General features: G+C 36.6%; 2 protein-coding genes across 2 annotated transcripts; both read right to left on the bottom strand.

Moving 5' to 3' along the window:
* Positions 1 to 15,735: 15,735 nt before the first annotated feature.
* On the bottom strand, positions 15,736 to 18,934 carry LOC149932048 (uncharacterized). The gene is made up of 2 exons (XM_090157079.1): positions 16,852 to 18,934; positions 15,736 to 15,788 (listed from the first exon to the last, which is right to left on the bottom strand). Exons 1-2 carry the CDS (start codon positions 18,932 to 18,934, stop codon positions 15,736 to 15,738), a joined length of 2,136 nt encoding a protein of 711 aa, XP_090013205.1.
* A 474-nt stretch (positions 18,935 to 19,408) lies between these two features.
* LOC149932047 (zinc finger MYM-type protein 1-like) lies at positions 19,409 to 21,904 on the bottom strand. The gene is made up of 5 exons (XM_090157078.1): positions 21,787 to 21,904; positions 21,293 to 21,744; positions 20,745 to 21,242; positions 20,433 to 20,563; positions 19,409 to 19,676 (listed from the first exon to the last, which is right to left on the bottom strand). Exons 1-5 carry the CDS (start codon positions 21,902 to 21,904, stop codon positions 19,409 to 19,411), a joined length of 1,467 nt encoding a protein of 488 aa, XP_090013204.1.
* Between the last annotated feature and the right edge of the window lie 760 nt (positions 21,905 to 22,664).

Here is a 22,664-nt window from a genome sequence, read left to right as displayed (position 1 = left end):
AAGTTGCCAACACGTAAAAGCATTTTGTACTTATCTTTTATTACGTTAAAGGGAATTTTCACCTTAAACTCGGTATTTGGCACAAAAATCATTTGTTTGAAGGCGTCGAAATGTATGATGTCTGAGTTTTCCCTGGTAAGAGTTATTCCTTTAAGTTTTATAATTGTCCGATTATTTTCAAGTTTATAGCTGTAGCTTTTTGGTCCAGTTGATACGAATTTTGTGATATATGAACTCGGAGTCTCGCACGTAAGTTCACCTAAATTACCACCGAGGGGGGGTAGCCACTCGTGTGGTTTATGTGTAAATTTTATTCCGTCCGTGTCATAATAAATTACACGCTTCCCCAGCCTATTAATTAGCTTATGCAGATGAATACGACCGTAACTGGTGACAAAGGAAGCCACAATAACGTTACCTTTGCGAAAAGTTGGTGCAAGCTCACTTTTTTTTTATAGCTTACCATGGCAACATCGTTGTTGATTAAATGAAAGTCTGTTAATTTATTCGATGTGTCTGCTATAATCTCTGTTAATTGGGAGTATCTATGTATAATTTTAGTTGATGATTTGTCCATTCTTAACGCCATTCTGCCATATAACGAATTTTGCGCCAATTTCGCGGAAGTTCTTAAGGATGGGTTATCAACAATTTCCTCAGGCTCTAACCGTACTCCATCAGCTTCGTATATCGCGTCTAAATACTCTTTTTGCTCTTGATATGTTTTAATATTGGGTGGAAATCCTGAATTTTTAACTTTTGCTTTAAAAAAAATATCAATATATGATTTGAAAAAATTGGTTGTAATACTGTAGTGGTACACTTCGAAAATTTCTAATAGTTTGTAGTTACATTCTTTTATTGAATAGTAGATTTCCACCGAGGGTAAGACTACCGTTATAGCGCGTTCGTCAATACTATGGGCACATTTGTCGTCATTATTTATTACACAACTTCCGCATAAAGGATAATAAAGTTTTTTATTAAATCGGTATGGAAGAACGGGTAAGTAGAGGTCTCTGGGGGGGAGGATTCGACAACTAATTATTCCAAAATACGCGTCTGGGGCATAATCAAAATTGTGTGTGATAACTTTAACATTTTTACAACCGTACTCCATTTTTTGTAAACAATAGGCATACAGGCTACAAAAGTCAAAATATCTGATTTGTTCTCCAAGTAAGGGCTCTACTTCATGATACAGCTTGATTGTTTCTACACGCCCACCCACTAGCGAATCTCTAGGATTAATTTTAGGAATAATTTTAATTGTATTAAAAAAGGCTTTCGCCTCGACATTCTTTCTCAACAGTTCTAATATCTCACATTCAAAAATTTGAATATATGTGTGGTTTGGTAAACTTTGTTCAATAAATTCTTTTCGGTCTAATTCTCTTTCTCTAATTTCTTTGAATGTTTTTCCGACAATTGAATTAAAGCTCGAGCCAGAAAAATGTTTTGGACAACCGTGCCAGAAATCACCCATTACATCAATTACTATGGGTGGATTTTCACAGTAGCCATCTACAAAATACGGACCTACAGCCTGTTCCCCAGCCGCGGATCTGACCGTTTGCAAAATTAAATTATTTTCCTTCTCGTACCAAGATAAATATTTTAATGCAATCTCGCTTTGATTCTGTCTACTTTTCAAACCGATAGCCGGTATAGTACATAAGGTATATGGTTCTAAAAACTTGTCGATAAATACATTATTAAGTGCCCCGGAAAGAGAAATACCACCATAATTACTGATATCAATTTCAATTAGTTCTTTATATAAGATGCGAAATTTCTGCATAGCTAAGCGTAATAAATTACAATCTAAAAGACAATACGCTCTGGATTCTGATTTAATACAATAGACCGGTTCGAGCTGTTTGTGTGAATACCATTTTCTAAATTCTCTGTATTCAAATTCTTTCATTTTATGTGGTTCAAAGTATTTTTCGTCCGGAATTTTACCTGAATAGTTCAAAGTGTCTTTCGTCCAAAAAATATAGGGAAAATATCCTTTAGATTGAGGCAAAGAAAACATTTTAGGAAAATGTCTTAAAGGAGCACTAACATAGTTCAAAGAATCTACAAAACGAATGTCTACCCCTTTAATATAAATAGTGAGTATCTTGGCTCCATCGTAAATAACCTCGGGAATGACATGATTAATTAATTTAGAAATAATAAACATTCCGTCGAAAGATCTTAGATTATGGGCCATTACGATGAGGTTGGTAAATTTTGGTCTAATAGTTTTTCTCTTTCGTTTCCCATCCGTAAATAAAATAGTTTCATGTTGAAACAAAAAATTGAGAAAGTTATTTACACAATATTGTCCTTCAAAAACCGTAGTTTCCACAGGCTGATTTAAAATTTCACTTTGGGCCACTAAGAGCATGGGTTTATGCACATTATTCTCGATTATGGTTTCAATATCGAAATATACATAGGATCTTGGATTCTTTTTAAAGGTCGACTGTTTAACATAATGTTGGTTTGGAGGATGATCGATTTTACAAGATTCGCAAGCTGTTTCACATTTGTGAGTTTTTGAAGTTTCAAATTGAACACAGCATTTTTCGCATCTGTGGAAAAGCTTGCAAGTTTCATTTTTTAGGTGAAAACTATAACATTCCCCTTGTTTTAAATATCTATTGCAAAGTTTACAACGAATTAAAGGAATTTCTAAAATTTCGTGAAATTCTCGACCTAAACACCTTTTACATTTTATATTTCTAGTGTCAAAACAGTGGTGTTTGTTTCTACGAGCGGTAGAATAAAAATTTTTTTCACAATTTAAACATGAAGCTACACCGCCCCAAATGGAATGTAGATTTTTAGCTAAATGAACGTGCGTGCCAATTTTTACAAGTAGAATTTTATTTTCGGCAGGGGGAAAACCCTTGAAATAAATTTGAAAATTTTCCGTGGCGTTAAATATTATTATCTGATACTTTGGGGCTAAAAATGTCTGAAATTTAGCTATATCGCCAATTTCTACAGCGCCTCGAGCAATTCCTACATCGTCGTGTAATTTCTTAGCGGCTTTAGTTTGTAATTTACTACGAAAGAATGTTAAGGCTCTATATTCTTTAAGAACACTTGTTAATGGAAGTTTTTTCTTTTTGTACTCGGCAATTTCACAGAGCTTTATTCCGACTGTAAGGGCTCTTGCTACGCACAAATTATCGATATTATTGATATAGTAAAAATTGGTTTTAGTTTTTAAAAAAGCATCAAGATCGATAATGTCTCTGTTTTTTAAAGCTAAACATTTTTTTCCCATTTTCTGTGGGGATTTCAAAAGAATTATACTAAATTTAATTTCTCCATCTAGTAAGAAATCTTTTTTCGATTGAGCAACGCGAGCTATATGGTTAAATATTCGCGAAACAGTTAACTGATCAATTTTAATAAATTTAATGTTAATTGGATGTTCTAAATTTTCCGATTGAATTGCAAATCTGAGGAAATCGAAACCGGGTGCTTCTTGTCTTACGTATTTGATAATTTTGGACAGAATCTTTTCAAATACTGTAAAAAATAAATGTGTGGGGATTTCGTTTAAGTCTATTAGTTCTAGGTCAATATCCAGTTGTTTACATTTCCACTTTTTTGAATTTCTAGGGCTTAATTTTTTAATTTTATAAAACTTTTTATAATTAAAACTGTTTAACGATGAAAAGTCTAATTGAGAGTCCGAATCGTATTCGTCGGAGTCTTCCATGTTCTAATTTCGTTTCCAGGTCTAAAATATTATTCTAATTACTATTACGAATAATTAATTAATGAGTTTAACTTGCCTTCGTGGGTGGAACAACAATTTTTCCTTCCGTCTGCTCAATTAATTTTTTCAGCCTGTTTGTTGAGTTTATGATTCGAATAACATCCATGGATAGGGTGTTAGCTAAGAATTTCACCCTCTTATAATCACCCTTCCAGAGTTCATCTTGGGGAAGATGTTTGATGTTTTTATATGAATATATCTGGATATCTAGATATAATCCCTTGTCGCTCGCTTTTTTTCTCGGAGTTTTAGTTTCGTAAGACACTCCCCCTTTCTTGACTTTCACTGATTGTTCGATTCCAACTTGTTCGATGTTTGACATGCGACGAACCTCTTGAATATAGTCCCCATCCGATTCATCCGACTCTAATAACATCTCCTGTTCAGGACTATCGAAAACTGAAACTACCTGACTCGCGGAGATTTGACTATTACTTGTGGAAGCCATTTTAGCCTGTTATGATTCAATAGAAAATTTTGCCCTTTTATACCAAATGTATTTTTCATTAATTTTTTTCAAAAATATAAAACCTTGAATATTAAAGTGATTAATACTACAAGGATAGAACCCAGTTATAATTTATCAGTATGTAAACGGTATTTAAAATTGTTTGTGAATAACAATTTAAATATGTAGACATGTAAAAAAATATAAAATTATTAATTATTTTTTTGAAGGACTTTATATTTAATTTCGTGACAAAAAAGACAACGCCCTAAGAGTTTTAATATTTTTGCTTTAAAAATCGATTATGGATGTAAGAATTTTGGTAATTACAGGGTTAGATGTTTTAAAATTCTATGGGAAGAAATATATTTCTGCGAGGTATAAAATTTAAACGAAAGGATAAAATTATATTTCTGCAGGGTGTATTTGATAAAAAATTGTCTTTTGACTTGATTTTAAAACAGGTTAAAATCAGGATGTAAAAATTAAATATTCTGAAATCTTTCTTATAAAAGCGTGATTTTCAACGTATTCCTTTTATAAACCATGGACTCTTGCGAAGTTTTGACTGTTTCTGGTAAGATTTCTCATTCTCTCGCTATTAACCCTTTTTCACTAAAATATTTAGCTTTACGTAAAGTTAGGAATTATAACCTTTTTAAAATTAACGATATTTCAATTAGAGTTGAAAATTACTGTATGAGAACTGTCTTTCTTGAGTGTAAAGCATTAATAGAACCCTTTAAAAAAATTGTTTTTGCCTGTCCCTTTATAAAAAATTCTTTCAAATTATCGCCAGCTGTTTTCGCTTCGGTTTTTTCTAGAAGAATCAATAGCAATTCTTGTCTATTTGACGTTCATTCTGTTAATTTTGTCTGTCCCCACGAGGCTTTTGAGTTTGACGGCTTATTGTTCCACACTCAATCCTCTCTTGAAGGCTGGTTTTCTTACGAAATTTTACGCCTAATTGGAAAACATATGCGCCTATATAAAAATTTAAATAAGATCCCATGGTTCCATCAACATAAAAATCGTAGGAGCCTTCAACGTGATCTTTTGATACTCTTTCAATTACAACAAGTTTCCTTTTTTCGAAAAAAACATTTATCTATTACAACTGACTTTCGCCTAACGAGATATAACATCCGTTTAGAATTAGGCATGATCGTTCTATTTTTTATTAATGATTTGGATCGACAAGAAGTTAAAATAGTTACAACTTTAGAGTAAGGAATACTAATTTTAAAAAAATAATTACAATAATTAAAATAAATATTTTTATTTAGTTGCAAATTATCTCGACCAAATTCGAATTTAAACGATCGTCGGCAACTTTTCCAACTGCGACTCAAGGTATTTACAATAATTTATTCATTTTTTTAAAAAACTAAAACTATTTATTTTTGAAATAGGACTCAAACTTTATAAAATTTTAATTTTTTTATTTAAAGACTTTTTTGTGTTTTTATTTTTTAATTTGTTTATTTTGGTGAAAGGTTTTAATTTTTAAAATGTTTTATATTTTTTATTTTAAATGTTTTTATTTTAGAAAGTTTAAGTGTTTAAATATGTTTTCCAAATCAACTAGCTTTATTAATTTAATTCAGGCGGTGGAGGTTGTTTTTAATATTTCATAATCTACTTTTTCTTTTTTAACTAGCTTTATTAATTTAATGTTGGGATTGGTGTAAAGTTCTTTTTTCTCTATATTAAAAATCCTTTGTTTTCATCTTTTTTATCCAACGCATTTTCAAGAAATTTTATTAGTACGTTTTGTACTAGATTTAATGTTTTTCTATTATTATTATTATTATCTTTTTTGTTTCTTCATCTCTTGCGCTATCTTTTTTGTTTCTTCATCTATTTCGCTATATACACTTGAGCATATATACAACCTATCGCACATAACAAACGACCCATTGATTATTTATTATTCTTTCTGGTTTTTTTTCGGTTCTTTTTCATGTATTCTATGTACTTTTTTATACTAATATCTGTTAAACTTTAATGTTTTATGTTTGTTTTTGTAATTGATTAGTATATTAACTGAAAAAAATGTATAAGTACATTTTGTACTAGGTTGTTTTTTTAAAAATTGAATATAATTGTTTTTATTAATTTATAAAAACATGTTTAAGAAGGATAGTGATAATTAGTTAACCTTCGTTGTATTAAAAATTAATAATTATTCCCAAAGACAATATTTTTAAATTTTTAAATAAAAGTCGGGCTTAAACTATAAAATCTCAATGTAAAGGATTTTACCAGGAGAAATCTAGACTCAAGATGTCTGGTGAATTACATCTAAAGCCTGTACTTTCTTTGCCGCGATCTTTAAAATTTTTTCTCTTCGAGTAGTAAGAATGTTTATTCTTTGTAATACTCGTCAAATTTCGCGATGGAATCACAAGAATTTAAAGTCTGAACTTCATATGTTAGCTCAAATTCAACATGTTGGCACTGTACAACATTCGATCTGTTTTAATTCAGACATTCTCGAACTGTATACTTCCGAAGCGATTAAGACCAAAACCAGTGTTTTTATTCGTGCGATGTTAGAGCAACAAAAAGAATTCTTGTGGTAAATATTTTTTAGATATATTCGTTTTTAATAGGTTAATTTATTTATATTTATAAATTCTAGCCTGAATTTCCAACCCGACATCTTGTTTTGTACCGAAGAGGAAAAATACCTTCTACGAATTGATGTAATTATAATTATTTTTAATTATACACTTAAAATATTTTTAACATTTGTGTTTTTATATTTTTCAGCCTTCAAATTATTTATACAACCTTCTTTAATTCTTTATTATTAATTTAATTTGTTAGCTTTTAGTTTTATTGGTAGTGTTTCATATTTTGTTAAATGTTTAAAAAAATATATTGAAAATTTTAGTTATTAAATATTACAATAACTAATTGTGTTTTTTTGATTACTTAAACTAGCATTGTTTTTAAAATAATAAAATATTTGCGAAAAATGAAAACTTATTTATATTAGTTTAATTATTTAAAGTATTTTGGGTGGGGCCAAAACCGCCAAGGGTATAAAGCGAAGGTCGCGAATTCGTTTCCCCATCTCGCAAATAACTAATTAGCATTTTAAACGGCGAAAAAACGAAAAAAACGAAAAAACGATATCAAAAGTAAATAAGTGGAAGTATTTGGTGGGGTTACATATTACCGCCGATATCTCGGTTCGACCTTGTCCGATCGTGACCAAACTTGTTGGGAGTATAGACCGAGGCTTAGTGGTTGTGGACAGGTGTCAGGCGTCGAGGTCAAAGATCATCTTCAAGGTGAAATTTGAGATTGAAAACAAAAATATGTTTTCGATTTTTCCAAGGACAAAAATTTTTTGTTTTTGAAAATATTTTTGGGGGGTGGGGGGGTTGTTTTGTCGGCCATCTTGGCGGCCATCTTGGATTTACATGTTCATATTTAGTCCTACTCTACTCACATTTATAAATATTAAAAGAAAATATTAAAAACTTGATATATTTACCGTCATATTTACATTATTTTTGTAAAGCAATTAAGAACTCAAAAGCGAAATAATCGAAGAAAAACCCATGATAATCCTATCCGAATTTCGCGAGCTTTCAAATTTATTCCACGATAGATTACGCGTCGGGCGTAGCGTAGTCACTAAATTGTCTCTCATTGGCTGAAAGGTACCATGTGATTAAATATGACCTGGCGACAGGCCCGGCCGTAGGCGGCAGCATTCTAGTTACCTATGAGATTTCTATGGGGTGGTCGGAGGGGGCGGAAATGAACGGCACTGCGTGCGCGTCAAAGAGTTCTATCGAATGAGACCAACTGTTTTTTTTCCGGTCACTCTCCCTTTAAGCGGGTTGGTCGGAGGGGGCAGAAATTAACGGCACTGCGTGCGCGTCAAAATGTTCTATCGAATGAGACCATAGAGAAACTACGCGGCCAGAAATCTGGGTTCGAATCCCGGTGTCACCAATAATATAATTTATATAAATTATTTTTCGCAGCTCCATCTACGGTGTCGTCGCTTTCCACGAAAAACAAACAAACAAACTACAACACTTAACGACATTCCGTCCATAGCAATAGTCCCACTTCGATATATATATATATATATATATCGATGTGGAACTAAAAACGAATGTAGAAATCATCGCGGATTAAAAATGCGACAACATCCTTCAGAATACCATTTAAAGACAGTTATAAAAGTAGGACAAAGCAAAGCCTTCAACTATCGGAGCCGTCTAAAGTGCAGATACAGTGAATAATGAATATTAATCTATTTAAGCGTTAAGTTAGTCAAAACCTTTTAGATATTATAAAATGTACGAACAATATGATATTGATATATTAAGAATACTAAAATATAATCTAAGGAACTTAGTAAGCTAGATTTCAGCATAATTCTACATTATTAAACTGATCGGGGGCCCTGGCCTGCTAGCCCATGCCCTAAGAAGGCCTTGACTGCCAGATAGAAGCAGGCGAATAATTTCTATTTATTGCAATTTTAGATCAGTCTCTATAATATATGTTGTTGGATATTTGTAATATATTTTACGTGTGTATTTAAAGTAACATAACATAAATTTTACTTGTGTTACAAGTATATTTGGTAATATTGTATTACTCGGTTTACACCCCTACTTTTAAATTTGCGTTTGAAAATGAGATTGACCCAGGAAAGTTCAAAGTCCACGGTTTTGTCCAGAACTTTCGAAGGCTCTAAGTATACGGCGGTTAACAACAGTGACACACTTCTAGATGATATTATAACTTTGACCAAAGCAGGGTTTTTATTTAGTAAATTGAGTATTATACTAGGGTTTAAGCTGAATTTTTGAAATTAAATTTATAATTATTGTTGAAGTTTTGATTTCGCCATCTCTGCTAAGTTTCGTGATCTTTGAAAAAACGTTGGGGCTACTCCTTCTCCCGTCCCCCATGGCTACATCCCTCTACATACACCGCCGAGCGAGCGGAGCGAGCGATTCCATTAGGTACACATTTCCACGTCCTTGCCCCCCCCCCCCAGCTCCAGAAATGTTCCGACGCCACTGCATGGAGGTCATATGGACATTATTATTGCCACCTGTGCTATTCTGCGACGTGCGGTACATTGACATTCTGATCGGTTTCCTTATTTTGTTTTCTCTTGTTTTTGGTGTAATTCTACCATTTGTACAGTGTTCTTCGGGCTTTTTATTGTTTTTCTTTTTTGTTTTGTTTGTTTTAAATTGCGCGCCTGGTGTGAAGGCCCCCGCTATATACACCAAAAACTTTTAAAACTTTATTCCGACCCCCGCCATTGTCTCCTGCTTAAAAATTATACATATGGCGTTTTCCATTGGAGTCCTCTGAGCGCTCCTGGAGCGCTCCTAAATATAAAACGTGTTCCATTGGGACAAAAAGGGCAACTCCAAAAAGGAGGCACGTCTTCCATTGGCACTGTTGCTCCCTCGCGGATTGATCCGAGCTGCCCCAACTCGAGGGACGGGGCAACCAAAAAAGAGCAATTTTTAAGCAAAGTGACTCCGAGAAAAATTCGTATTCCATTGGGAGGGCTGGAAGTCTAGTCCTCCGAGCACCTAGCGGAGTTCTCCGTGGTAGAGCGATGACGTAGAAGGCAAATCCGGATCACGCTCGGAGCAGTCCCAATGGAAAACGCCATAAAAGTCACCAACAGATGGTGTCTAAAGACTACGGCCTGCGGAAAGGTCAAGCACTTAGTACTAAAATGCTAAGAGAGCTCGCGCTCTTGGTCACGTGCCTTCCTCGGTGTCTGCTAGGTGTCAATTCCGTATTTTATGTTAGGCTTAGACGCCCCGAAATTTATCTAGACCTTTATATACATTTATTATACCTATGTTCAAACCGGGTTGTTTACTAAAATAATGGCCGTCGGTTTATCAGAGCTAATTGGGCGACGGCATTATCGGCATTTGAGATTCGATGACGTCAAATATGACATCAAATATGACGTCAAATATTACGTAGGGTACGGATGACGCAATATCTGTGAAGCAAACAGTTAGTGAAGTAATAGAGCTAGTGGCATACTTATGAGTAACTATGTTACATATGTTATTACTATTATTTTTTTAATTCTTACTTTTATGTTATTTTCGCAGTTTCGGGGCAAAGCGTAATTCGTAATCACTGCGTACACAGTTTCTTTGATTCTAATTTGTGGCAAAACTGCCGTGATGGAGAGCGTTAACGTATAATATTTGCGTTTGGGGTCTTTTGGTGTTTTGTTCGTCAACGCTCACTGTCACGATGGTTATAACTTGGTGATTTCTTTCGAGATGTTTGCGATTGTAATGTAGATGTATATTGCGCACTTGTGACGTGTTGTGTTTTTGTGTGGTTTGTGTTTCGTTTGCGATCTACTCTCCAACGTCTATGTATTGACTTTTCGAGGGTTACGATAAACGTCTCAACGTCCAAATGGCAGGGTTTCCACCAATTGTTTACGGTATTCGTCTTAGTATCAATTTGCGATCGCATCGGGCGGGATTCGAACCCGAGCCCTCCTGCATGACAGGCGAGTGTTCTACCACAGAACCACCGATACATATTACGGTTCGATGAAAATTATAAGCTCAGCTGAAGCGGAAGCATTTATTACAAATTAACAGAGCATTAAATTTCAGTTTTTAAAATAGAACGAAATTTTGTGTTCCATTTAAATTATTGCATCGAATGTAACGTCTTCTCTGTTGATTAAAAAAAATGCGCCGCGCAGGATTCGAATCCGAGCCGTTCTATATGACAGGCGAATGTTCTACCACAGAACCACCGATACATATTACGTTTAATTGAAAATTATAAACTCAGCTTAGCGGAAGAGTATATTAATGGTTTTTACCTCTCCGAGGGGACTTTGTACCCTAGGAGGGGTTATTACCTCTCCGAGGGGACTTTGTACCCTAGGAGGGGTTATACAACCACCGTGTCTGTCTGTGGGTGGGTCTGTCTGTCAGGCCTGCGAACGCGTTCGCATTTTCGGGGCAAAGGGTAATCACTGCGTACCCAGTTTCTTAGAATCAGGGAAAAGGTTTTTCCAAAAGCGCCCTCTTTTGGTCATTGGGTGTAGTATAATTTTTTAATCGGCTGGGATTCGAACTCGAGAACTATCGCACGACAGGTGAGCGTTCTACCGCAGCACCACGGATACAGTTACGCTTCACTGAAAATTAAAAACTCTTCCGAGGAGAGGTATATTTTGGCTTGCCAACTTGTTAATGTCTACATTTTTTACGTATGAAATTTTAAAGGTCAAATCTTGTTTTAGCGCAGTCAGCAGAGATAAGAGGGTTAAAGGGTAGAACCTGTTGGTGCAGTGCCCCCGCCAGCAGTAGGCACAAGTAGGCACGTGCCTATGTTGAAAATTTTTAAGCCTATTTAAGGGGCCTCTAAAAGTTGAAAAAAATACCCACTTTGTCCTCCAAATGTGACCGAAAATGATTTTCAATTTTTTTTTTCAATTGGTCATCTAGTCCTCTAAAAAAGTAATCCCATTCAATTTCAATTTCCATTAGTCCTAAATGGCCCTTACAAAATGTTATCTTTTGAACCACCTATACTCGAAATCAATATTACCTGAGTACACTACCAAAGGCAAGTTTAGTGAGAAAAATTATTGTTCAAGAGGTCAATGAATCCGGTGGATTCCACTCTGTAAAAGCTGACGAAACTCGGCACAATGCGGGAGTAGATCAGTTAAGTTTTGTATTCGATATACTCAAGCAGAAATAGGTGTCGTAGAACGATTTCTAGGGTTCACAGAATCACAGATTTACACAAGTTTGATTCTAGGAGTATCAGCTTGGCAGTTATAAATATTTTGAAAGAGGGTGGTTTCAAACTGGAGAATTGTGTTGCACAGACTTATGATGGGGCTAGTGCAATGAGTGGACACGTAAAAGGAGTGAGGGTGAAAGTAGAAGAAGCAGTAGGTGCCCATTGTCCGTACGTTCATTGCTACGCCCCCCGCTTAAATTTAGTTTTGGTTGACTGTTGCTCCAAAATATCGACAATTAGGGAATTACTTGGTTTGGTTCAAGCCAATGCCATTTACAACTTTCAATTCGGTCATTAGAAGTGAATATTTTGAAAACTACCAAATAGATCTCGGCTACGATATACTTAAAATGCCACACAGTTGCGACACTCGATGGTGGAGCAAAAAAAGGGGATTCACTATTTTAGAAATAGACTCGATTCCGTAGTTTTAACTTTAGAGAATGTGATTGAAAACGGAAAACCCGACGGGGCTGCCGAGTGTCATGGGTATATATCCCAATTAGATAACTTAAAATTAGTCATTGCATTAGACGAAGTATTAGGTGTAACAAATTCCCTGTCGAAATATTTACAAAGTTACATAGTTATTTTTACGGAAGCCGTTGCCATTTGCCAAGCTTAACTGTCAAGACCTTAGAAGAGTGTAGAAACTCTGAACGCTTTGATTCTATTTGGGAAGAAGCTACTAAATTCGCGGAATAGTCTTTATTTGCAGTACCTGACCGTAACAGCGAACCATTAGCTTTACGGAAACATAAATTTATCCCTAACAGGAGATTAAAACATATTGTGGTAACAAGTACAACGGCGACCAGGGAAACTGAAGCAAAAACCCTGATAGACCAGATGAGGTCCACCTATTTCGAATTAATAGACAAATTTATTTCTGTAATGAAAATACGATTATTAGCTAACTCTGGTCTATATAAAGGTATCATGGCGTGTGACCCTAACTCTGATAACTTCCTAAACGAAATCGATATTTAAAAAAATTGTAACACATACGATAGGTTTCATTTCGACCTTTATTCCTTAAAAAGTCAAATTAAATTTGCGAGAAATCTTATTATCTCCAAAAAATTTAACAGCGTAAGCGACTGCTTCCACTATTTAATGACCATGGAAGATGGCTTCCCTGACCTTGTTGAGTACTACAAGGCTGTTTCATGCATTCCTGTGGCAAACACTATCTCTTCCCTGAAAAGAATAGAAACACGTCTACGAACAACTATGGGATAATTTAGACTTTCAAATCTGGCTACGTCGTCCATTAATCGGGATTTGTCGAATTGTTTAAAAGAAAACCCTAATTTAGTGATTGACGAATTTGGTAAAAGCTCTAATCGAAGAGTTTGCGACACTTTTTAAGTTTATATATAATAATGAACTTATAATTTGTTAAGTTGAGTTTAATTAAAATAAGTAGGGGAAGAGAAAATTAAGAGTCAATTAGTTGTCTAAGGGATGAATTTGGAAAAAGAAATTTCTTTAAAATAGGACATTTATAAATTAAAATATATAGATGGGGGGCCTCTAAATAAATTCCTGGCGGGGGTACTGTGTGGGTGGTCCACTTTGTTAGTTTTTTGTTATTTATTTACGGGTTTTATTATCGTCTTAAATATAGATGTAATAACGCAAATGCGTTTATTTAACGATTATTGTTATAAGAGCTGCCGTTTAGTCAAGTGGCTCTCTGTGCTTTGTTGATGGTAAGGTTTTTGCTTCTTGTTAATACTTTTGGTGTGGATATTTGGATATCTACGATTCCTAACGCAGTCATTGATTTCCTGGGTGTGCGAGTCATTATATGATATTGGAAATTGGACGGCATTGGTCTTTTGCATGCGGTATGTGTCACAACGTCAACTGGAAGTCTACGAGTCGTCCACTACCAGATGTCGAATATAGCTATTCTACGGTATCTTAATCAAAGGCGAGTGTTGAAATAATATGAGCGTTAAAGGGATAATGAAATCGGAAAATACAGTACCTTCAAACTATTCAGCTTCCAAAACTACATATTTTACCAATTTACAGTCATTAGAAAAAATTTTAACTCAAATTTTAAGAAAATAAAAACTACGCCGAAAAAAGCAGACGCCGCCAACGCGAAATCGCCGTGTGTTTTGAAAATTCCGGAATCTGTACGGACGCCCAATGAGAGGCGACTTTTGAAGTTAAAACGTCGCCTCTCATTGGGCGCAGCCTTGGAAATAACGGTGGTCAGGTGCTCAAAGACCAATTAATTAATTGCTCAGACCTGTTTATTTATTAAAAATTTGGGGGGTCACTGGTCACCGTGTCCAGTTTATTAATTCGAAATAATAACAAAAAATAGAAGGTGACCAGTTTAATAATTCCAAATAATAGGAGATGACCTATTAATTCAAGGTTTATATCAATTTTGATTTCCCTATTCACTGGATTTCTATGTACAGCGACTCCGCTTACTACCGCCGCGGCCGCACGTCGAGGTTTTATGTAGAGTCCCTTCGCTCGCATCCCTCGAACGAGTCGAACTGTCTAACCCCCCTCTGGCTTCAAACCCTCAATCCTCTAGTCTCGCTTTCCCCCAAGTACTAGTTTTTCCATTGTATATAAGTTCATCATATCATCATCTAACGTATCTCTGTTTACATTTTACTGTTTTCTTTATTTATTTTTATTCAGTGTATTTTACCATATTGTACCGGTAGAGTCATTGACTCCTCCCTGTTAAAAAAGGGACCATTGTAATTTATGGACGGTATTAAAGTCATTCATTCATTCATACCTGGCTATACGCGGTAACGGACCGGGGACTCTGGAGTTACGAGGCCTAGAGAAAGAGAGATAATACGGTAAATTACGAGGGTCTTCTAGGCTATGGTAGTAGTCTTAGGTGAGATAGTACTATATTGTACTATTCTTGTGGTACTCGTAAAATTAAGTTAACTATTTTGAATACGTGTAAAGTTAATGTTACCAACATAATCTAACTTCTAAACATATAGTATAGGTTTTTTAGGCTTATAAATGACTTTCGAACATTTTATATAAGACTAGTTTAATAATTCATAAGCTGGGGGTCACTGGTCATAAGGACCAGTTTAAAAAAAAACCTTATTTCCAAGGCTGATTGGGCGTCCGTAAGCGTAATCCGGTGTACAGACTTTCTAAGAGTGGTTAGCCCCTCGCGGTAACATATCAGTTTATAGTCGGTTTGCTTGTAATTGGATCGGTGTAGTGTATTATAAATATGTTAAAAGACGGTTAATTAAATCAAAACATAATAATTAATATTTACTCTAGTTACAAACATTCGCCATGCGGTTACGGGCGTACCATACTTTTTTCATTAAACAATTTATCGTCTGCTCTCCTCTGGGAACAGATTATCATATCGAAGGATAGGTCATTCAAAGAACAAGATATAAAGTAAAGGACAGAACATTACAATCGGCAACTCAGGCTTTTATAAAAACGGACCAAAGTCGTTTCCTAGTCGGGTCATTCATCTATTTACAGTCGATGTGCTTGATAATGGGTCTGTAATTCGGGCGTATGTAAAGTCGAGCCAAAGTTCTTTCAGAGTCGGTCATTCATTAATTTAGAGCTCATCTTTTTCCACCATTTCCACCTCTGCTGCGCGTATATTGACAATTTACCGGTATGGTCGTGGAAGACGTCAACTCAGCTTGAGAGACTTTTAGGCCTTTTTTGGGTCGCGCTGTAACCTCAACCACTGGTCGTATTTTAATTCTGTAAACGCATTTAAAATCAGTGTGTTTCACTTCATATGCCCGTCTTTTCACGATTGGTGCGCATGCGCAACGGGAACGGAAAAAAGTTGCCAACTGGCCGACACGGTTTCGTTTTGATGGCGGTTTTAATGCCGCGTGCCCGCGTGAAATGTTAATTTTCATATTCTAACATGTTTAAACATAATAATTTAAAACGAACAAATCTTCGATGATAAAAGGTAAATAATATAGTTGGCTTTCATTTGAACCAAAGTGTTGTCACTTTACGGTATTTGGTAATTTTAAATCGTTTTCGGAATTTCGCTTGGAATTCGGTAAGAGCTTCCTGGCGTATAGTCAATGTAAAAGCACCGTGATATCAAATATAGGGTACGTATTATCTTTGGTGGAACTAATCTATCAGTATTTTTTTAATGTTTAATTTTTTGACAGCTGTTAAGTTTGACAACTAATAATTTTCGAGCTTTAAAATTTGAAAAGCCAAGGAAACAAAAAAAAAGGCAAAACGACGGGCTGAAAATTTGCGCAACAAAGGTTATAATTTTTATGTGGTTGAACTAATATAGCACTATTTTTTGAGTTTTTAATTATTATTTATCCAGGCCTTAGTTTGGCACTTTTATTAGAGACACTACAAACATTTAAAGGGGCTCCAAAGTTCGGTGGCAAAAAAAAAGAAAATAGAGCATGCTTTTCATTCCCCCCAACCCCTCACTCGGCCTTGGCAGAGGCGGGCAGAGTCAGCCGTAAATTTCACACTTTACTGACTTTACGCACATTTTGCCACTGAACTTTGGAGCCCCTTTAATTATTAATTTTTGAAAGCACTAATTTAAAAAAATATATATATATAAAATTGGGATGTAATTCTTGTAAAGCACCACGTCACATAAATGGGCATATATTATAACAAAAACAGTTCTTCGAACTGAAAAACAGTTTAGAGCTCGTTAAATGTGCAGCCTTAAAGGGACATATATATTTGTCATATTCCAATCCTTCATGGTGCGGAATAAAGATTCGTTGATCGGATGGGTTTGGCTTCGCTTCCGTCATATGACCCAACGACTTGTATTGTTCCATGAATTCATGGTATAGGACTCTCAATTCAGGGCGTAGAACCATTTTCTTCTCCATCTGCAACAACCGTCTCTGAGCGACCTCCCTGGTTGATCCCAATACGACTTTCGGATTCTTCATCGGTATCCGGACTATGAATCGGCCGTTTCGATCACGGTAATGAGTTTTCTGGAAATCTTCCTCACAGGCCCTTTCTTCTTGCGTCATGACTGAACGTTTCGGAACTTCCTCTATGGCCCAGAATCGCCTCATAGTCTCTTCGAGGCTAATCGTTGCATGATGAACCTGAATTCGGGGCGGAGCAGAGCCAACTGGACCAGATACAAGCCAGCCTAACCTCGAGTCAACAGCGTCGGGAAGCGTCGAATCGCCCTTTCTCTTCCCTCCGAGAAGTAGCTTAAAAAAGATATCAGCTCCCAGTAGTATATCGATGTCGGCGGGCAGGTGGAAGTCAGGGTCGGCGAGTTGAAGGTGCTTTAAATGATGCCAATTACTGACGTCGTATTTCCTCGTAGGGAGTTGACAGGTGACCTTCCTCAGCACATAGGCATGTACGCAGAATCTTTCCATTTCTTGGTTGCTGAAGTAGGGCTTGAAATGGATTTGAGTTAGTCCTCTCGCCTTGCCCAGTGGCACCAACCCTAGACCGAGCACCTCAGTGTCGACTTTCTCTCGGCTTAGGCAAAATTGACCGATACAGGCTTCGGATATACATGAGATGGTTGATCCTCTATCCAGCAGCGCGCGGAACTGGAGATACCCTCCCTGAGACGTCTCGACTTGGAGGACTGCCGTCGCCAGCAACGCATCGGACCTTCGATTCTCCATCCCTCCGAAATGACAATTCTGGACTTGTGTTAACGAGTGATCTTGCGTGCCATTGGATGACAGGTTCCCGGACGTCGGACCGGCTGCGTCCGAGTGAAGAAGCGAATGGTGCCTCTTCCCGCAAATTTTGCAGCTTCTTCCCCCTGGACAGTCCGGGACCCGATGACCGCTCCGCAGACAGTTAAAACACAGCTTCTTCTGCTGCGCCAGTAGTCGTCGTTCGTCGAGGTTCATGCCAAAGAACTTAGAGCAACGGAAATTGAAGTGATGTCCTGAGCAAAATGTGCATTCGCTGTCGGTGGTTGCCGTCCCAACTCTATTGTGCAAGGTAACTGCTCTGTGCGGCAAATCTTTCTTTCTTGTGCCGGAATCTGACGAGGCTGCCAAGGAACGAGCTCGTTGCTCAATAAATTCTAGAAGAGCTTTCGCCGTAGGAATCGCCGTATCTTTCAGGCTCAACTCCCATTGTTCTCTGGAGGCTGGGTCCAACTTCTGTGTCAGGATGAAGACTAGAATGGAATCCCACTTGTCCGATATGTTGAGGGTATCCAGAGCTGTGGAACACTCCATTTCGGCATCGACAATTGAGCGTAACGAGCCTGAGCTGCTACTTGAAATTGTTGGTAGCGTAGTAAATCTTTTCATGATAGAAAAATAGAGTTCACGTTTATTCTCGAACCTTTTCGTCACCGTATCCCATGCTATCGGGTAATTAGCATCTGATATCGTGAGAGATTTGATCAATTTAGCGGCATTTCCCGTCAGGCTGGACTTGAGGTATGTAAACTTCTGAGCGTTGGACAGATCGGTGTTGTTGGGAATGGCAGTCAGGTACATGTCTCGAAACGAGATCCAGTCATGAACTTCACCGCTGAATTGGGGTAAATGAAACTTAGGCAGTTTGATCTCCGCATGATGGCTTTGACCGACAGGATTTGGAGTCAACGTCACCTTGATGCATCGCAGATCGCATTTGGCAGCTGTATAAACGTCGAACAACTTATTCCATTCTGATTCGTGACTCTGCTCGTCGTCGGGATCCAGTGTCATGATCTTCACATGGGCCTCAGCAATGGATTGCCAAGATTTATCCGATTCTTCGATAAAGAACTCAGCTTGATGAAGAGTGAGTGGCAACTTTGAATGACCCTGGACTCTCCTAGTGATTGCATTCAGCCCCAATTCTCCCTTCTTACTCTCGGCTACGGCTTTCTCTAAGGCTGTCGGAGGTGGCATCTTGTAGATTCGAAACAAATGCCGGACTGTACGACGAAACCAGCACCAGTAGCCTTCCAACCTTGTCAATGGACACAGTAGATTCAACCGCAACGACCAGTATCCCACGGAAAATGCAGCCTGACTCGAGAGAATTCGGCTCGACGGACCATTAATGTTCGTGACCAGGCGCAGGGCAACCGCAACGACCAGTATCCCACGGAAAATGCAGCCTGACTCGAGAGAATTCGGCTCGACGGACCATTAATGTTCGTGACCAGGCGCAGGGCAAATCTACCATTCGTCACTAGCTAAGGGAGCATCGATTAGAGTGAATAAATGCAACCGTATTCAAAAATAGACACCTAATTAATTTAATTTCTTCTATATATATCATACATAAAAAACATGTTAAAGCAATAAACGCAAATATTGGCAAATTGCCGAATAAGGAAACCGACAAAAGATGGGCAAACTCTCAAAATTCGCAACGATTCAACAAGTCTGAAGAAGTGGATCATCATAGGTTGCTTGTTGCGTAGCTCTACGTTTGTCTTCTGAAAGCGAGGTCAAAGCGTGTATGGCGGCATGTGAGCCTTCCATTTCAGTTGTATCCATCTGACCGTGGGGAGCGCGTGAGAGGGTGTCAGCAATTTGAAGTTTGTTACCAGGAACATATAACAGCGTGAAGTCATATCGGAGCAAACGCAGTACCATGAAGTTGTAAGCGTGGTGAAATCGGTTGTTGTCTTGTTGACCACAGCTGTAAGAGGTTTGTGATCAGTTTCTACATGCCTGGACGTGAGTACCTACTATATAATAATGGAGCTTCTCGCAAGCGAACAGTACTCCTATAGTTCTTTCTCAATTTTCGCATAGTTTTTGAGCTACACAAAGGGTTTGTAAAGGGACTGAACATTTAGTTGACACCCTTAAGGGTTTAATAAACACACTATTATGGTTCAGAAAACGCCCAACCCAAAAATTTAACCCTTCACGGTTTGAAATGGTTTGAGATGGCCAGAAAAAGGATTTAAAATTGAATTGTTTTAAACGTCAAGTACAAAATGGTACCAAGAAACGTCGATTTATTTTATTTTATCATTTTTTATCAGTGAAACATTTTAGGTTTATATTTAATCAGAATTAGATAAGGATTTTTTCGAGGTAGGCTAGAATATTAAAAGTGGGCCCCCAACCACATATTATTCTAAAAACTAAATGTTAAATTTATAAAATTGTTGAATGTGCTAAGTGATACAAATTAAGTTATTTATTTAAAAAAAATCAAAAAGAAAAAGCGGTTCTTCTGTTCTGTTTAGAAAACTCATCAACAACTTTCATGGGATTATCTTTCAAAATATTGGTTAGATCTCTATTAAGAGATAACAAAGATAAGTTTGAAAGACGATTTTCTCGCATTGTCGTTCGTGTGTTTGTTTTTATTCTGTTAAGGGTGCTAAAACTCCTCTCGCATGCCGCGCTGGAAACCGGGATACACTGAATTACATTAAAATACTTCACAATCTCGGGATAGCCATCCTTGATGTCCAAAATACTCTTGTGGCAGTCTTGAGTTGATACAAAGTTTTCGGTTGTCATAAGGCGTTTAACAACTTTTATACCATCTTTAATGTCTCTAGTATTGAACTGAAATCTCAAAAATATTACAAAAATTTATAACATCAGCCTCGTTTAGAAATTGAGCACTCTGAGGATCAGACGCCAATAAATAATTTAATACAGAAGAATTACCGGTCAACCTTCTATTCATTTCTGCGCTAAATTTATCCAAAATCTCGAAATATGTACTTTTTAATTTCTGGCTCACGTTCATGTTTTCATTTTCCCTGTTTCCTAAGCTATCGTAAACTATTAACTCTTTCAATTTCTTACTAACTACCCTTTTCCTTGGACCAAATTCACTCTTTGGATCTGGTATTGAAACATTTACTGTTTTGGCAAGCTTGGAAGCTTCGTCCCATATTTCAGTAAATTTAGTATCAGTTCTCAGTTCTCTAAGTTCACTAACTGTAGCTTTGCACAAAGCAACGGCTCGTGAATATGCCAATTTGGAGTTTTGTAAATATTCCGAAAGACCATTTGTTGTTCCTAAAACCTCGTCTAAAGCAATTAACAGTACCAAGTTTTGAAAGTTTTCTAACAAAGAAATGTACCCTCTACACTCCGCCGACTCTTCCGATTTACCATTTTCAATAATATTGTCTAAACCTAATAATACGGCATCCAATCTATTTCTGAAGTAGTTAATCCCTTTTCGTTTACTCGACCACCTTGTATGGCAACTCTGGGGCATTTTCAGTACATCCTTGTAATTGAGAGCACTTTGTGATTCTAAAAAAACTCGGATCTAATTACTGAGTTGCACTGAAAGTTGTAAATTGCTTGAAGAAGTCCAAGAAGTTCTCTAACGGGCCCTAACTTCGAACAGCAATCTATTAAAACTAAATTCAAACGATGAGCGTAACAGTGTATGTAGGGACAAGGTCCACCAACAGCGGTTTGAATTTGTATGTTTACACCACTTATATTTCCTGACATAACACTCGCACCATCATAACTTTGAGAAACGCAGTTGTTAATGCGAAGTCCACTTTCTTCAACAATTTTAATTATACCAGAAGAAATTGATTTGGCGTTAAATGAGTGTAGGTCTAAAAATCCAATGAACCTTTCTTTAACGGCCCCATTAACAGTGTATCTGACGCATACACTCAATTGCTCTAATCCACCTTTATCTCTCGACTCGTCCGCAATTACAGAGTAGTATCCACCAGAATAATCAATTTCTGATTTTATCATTTTTTGAACTATGTTACCACTCAAAGAAATTAATTAATTCTGAATTATACAACTAGTGTACTTCGCGTTATTGGGCATTTTATCTAATTTATTTTTTAAATCAGGGCACATCTTCTTAACCATCTCTAAAATTTCGATAAAGTTACCTCTGTTGTCCGAATCACTCATTTCCCTATGTCCCCGAAAAGCAATATCTTGCTGAGCGCAAAGAATAACAATTTTAACCAACGTAGCTAAAACGTCGCGATTCCGCGTAACATCGCTTTCTCTTTGATTATCGATTTTCGTCGCGACTGATCCGTTATTTTTACTCTGACGATACATTTGAAACTTTTCGTATGCAAACATGTGGGGTGATTTATCTGAGCTAAAGTTTTTTTTTAAATCTCATGTCTGTATTTTTCCAGTCTGAATAACCGTTAGGCAAAGAATTCTTAGTAGTAGAAAAATGACAACAGCAAAAGCAATACGCCTTGTTGTTTTCAACCAAATATTCTAGCATTGGAAATTTATCATACCAATTTAAATTGAAACTTCTTTTTTGCCCATTAAAATCGGTTTGTGGAAATGTTTTCAATTTAGGCTGAACTGGGTCATCGTTTTTACTAAAGCTAATATTTTTAACAGGTTTTATTGTTGGTATCTGTGCTTTGTCTATATTTTCATCTTTTGCTGGTTTGTCGTTACTCAATAAAACAGTAAATGCTAATCGACTGTCAAGCATTGAATTCGCCAAGTTAATCTCACCAATAGTATTTGCCCTTTTATTAATTATTTCTTCGTGTTTTGGTTCGGAGTCGTTTGAAATACATTGATCCCCAACAAATTCTCCTTGCCCACTTGGTTCTGTAGCTTTTTCTTGGGCTTCAATAATTTCATTGGTTTTAATTTTGAAAAACTTTCGAAGTGTATCCTTTTGAGAATCAAT

This window comes from Leiobunum rupestre, chromosome 8, assembly GCF_980474605.1.
Source record: "Leiobunum rupestre chromosome 8, qqLeiRupe1.1.hap1, whole genome shotgun sequence".
In the NCBI taxonomy this organism is placed as follows: domain Eukaryota; kingdom Metazoa; phylum Arthropoda; class Arachnida; order Opiliones; family Sclerosomatidae; genus Leiobunum; species Leiobunum rupestre.
Note: the sequence above shows the minus strand (reverse complement) of the source record. Positions and strands in the feature narration are given on the sequence as shown.

Coding starts and splice junctions, on each gene's coding strand:
- LOC149932048 (XM_090157079.1), bottom strand. CDS start 18,934: ATGCCACCTCCGACAGCCTTAGAGAAAGCCGTAGCCGAGAGTAAGAAG. Junction 15,789..16,851: donor GGAACAATACAAGTCGTTGG/GTCATATGACGG, acceptor ATGCGTTTACAG/AATTAAAATACGACCAGTGG.
- LOC149932047 (XM_090157078.1), bottom strand. CDS start 21,904: ATGAGTGATTCGGACAACAGAGGTAACTTTATCGAAATTTTAGAGATG. Junction 21,745..21,786: donor TAACGCGAAGTACACTAGTT/GTATAATTCAGA, acceptor GTGGTAACATAG/TTCAAAAAATGATAAAATCA. Junction 19,677..20,432: donor GGCTATCCCGAGATTGTGAA/GTATTTTAATGT, acceptor AACCTCTTACAG/CTGTGGTCAACAAGACAACA.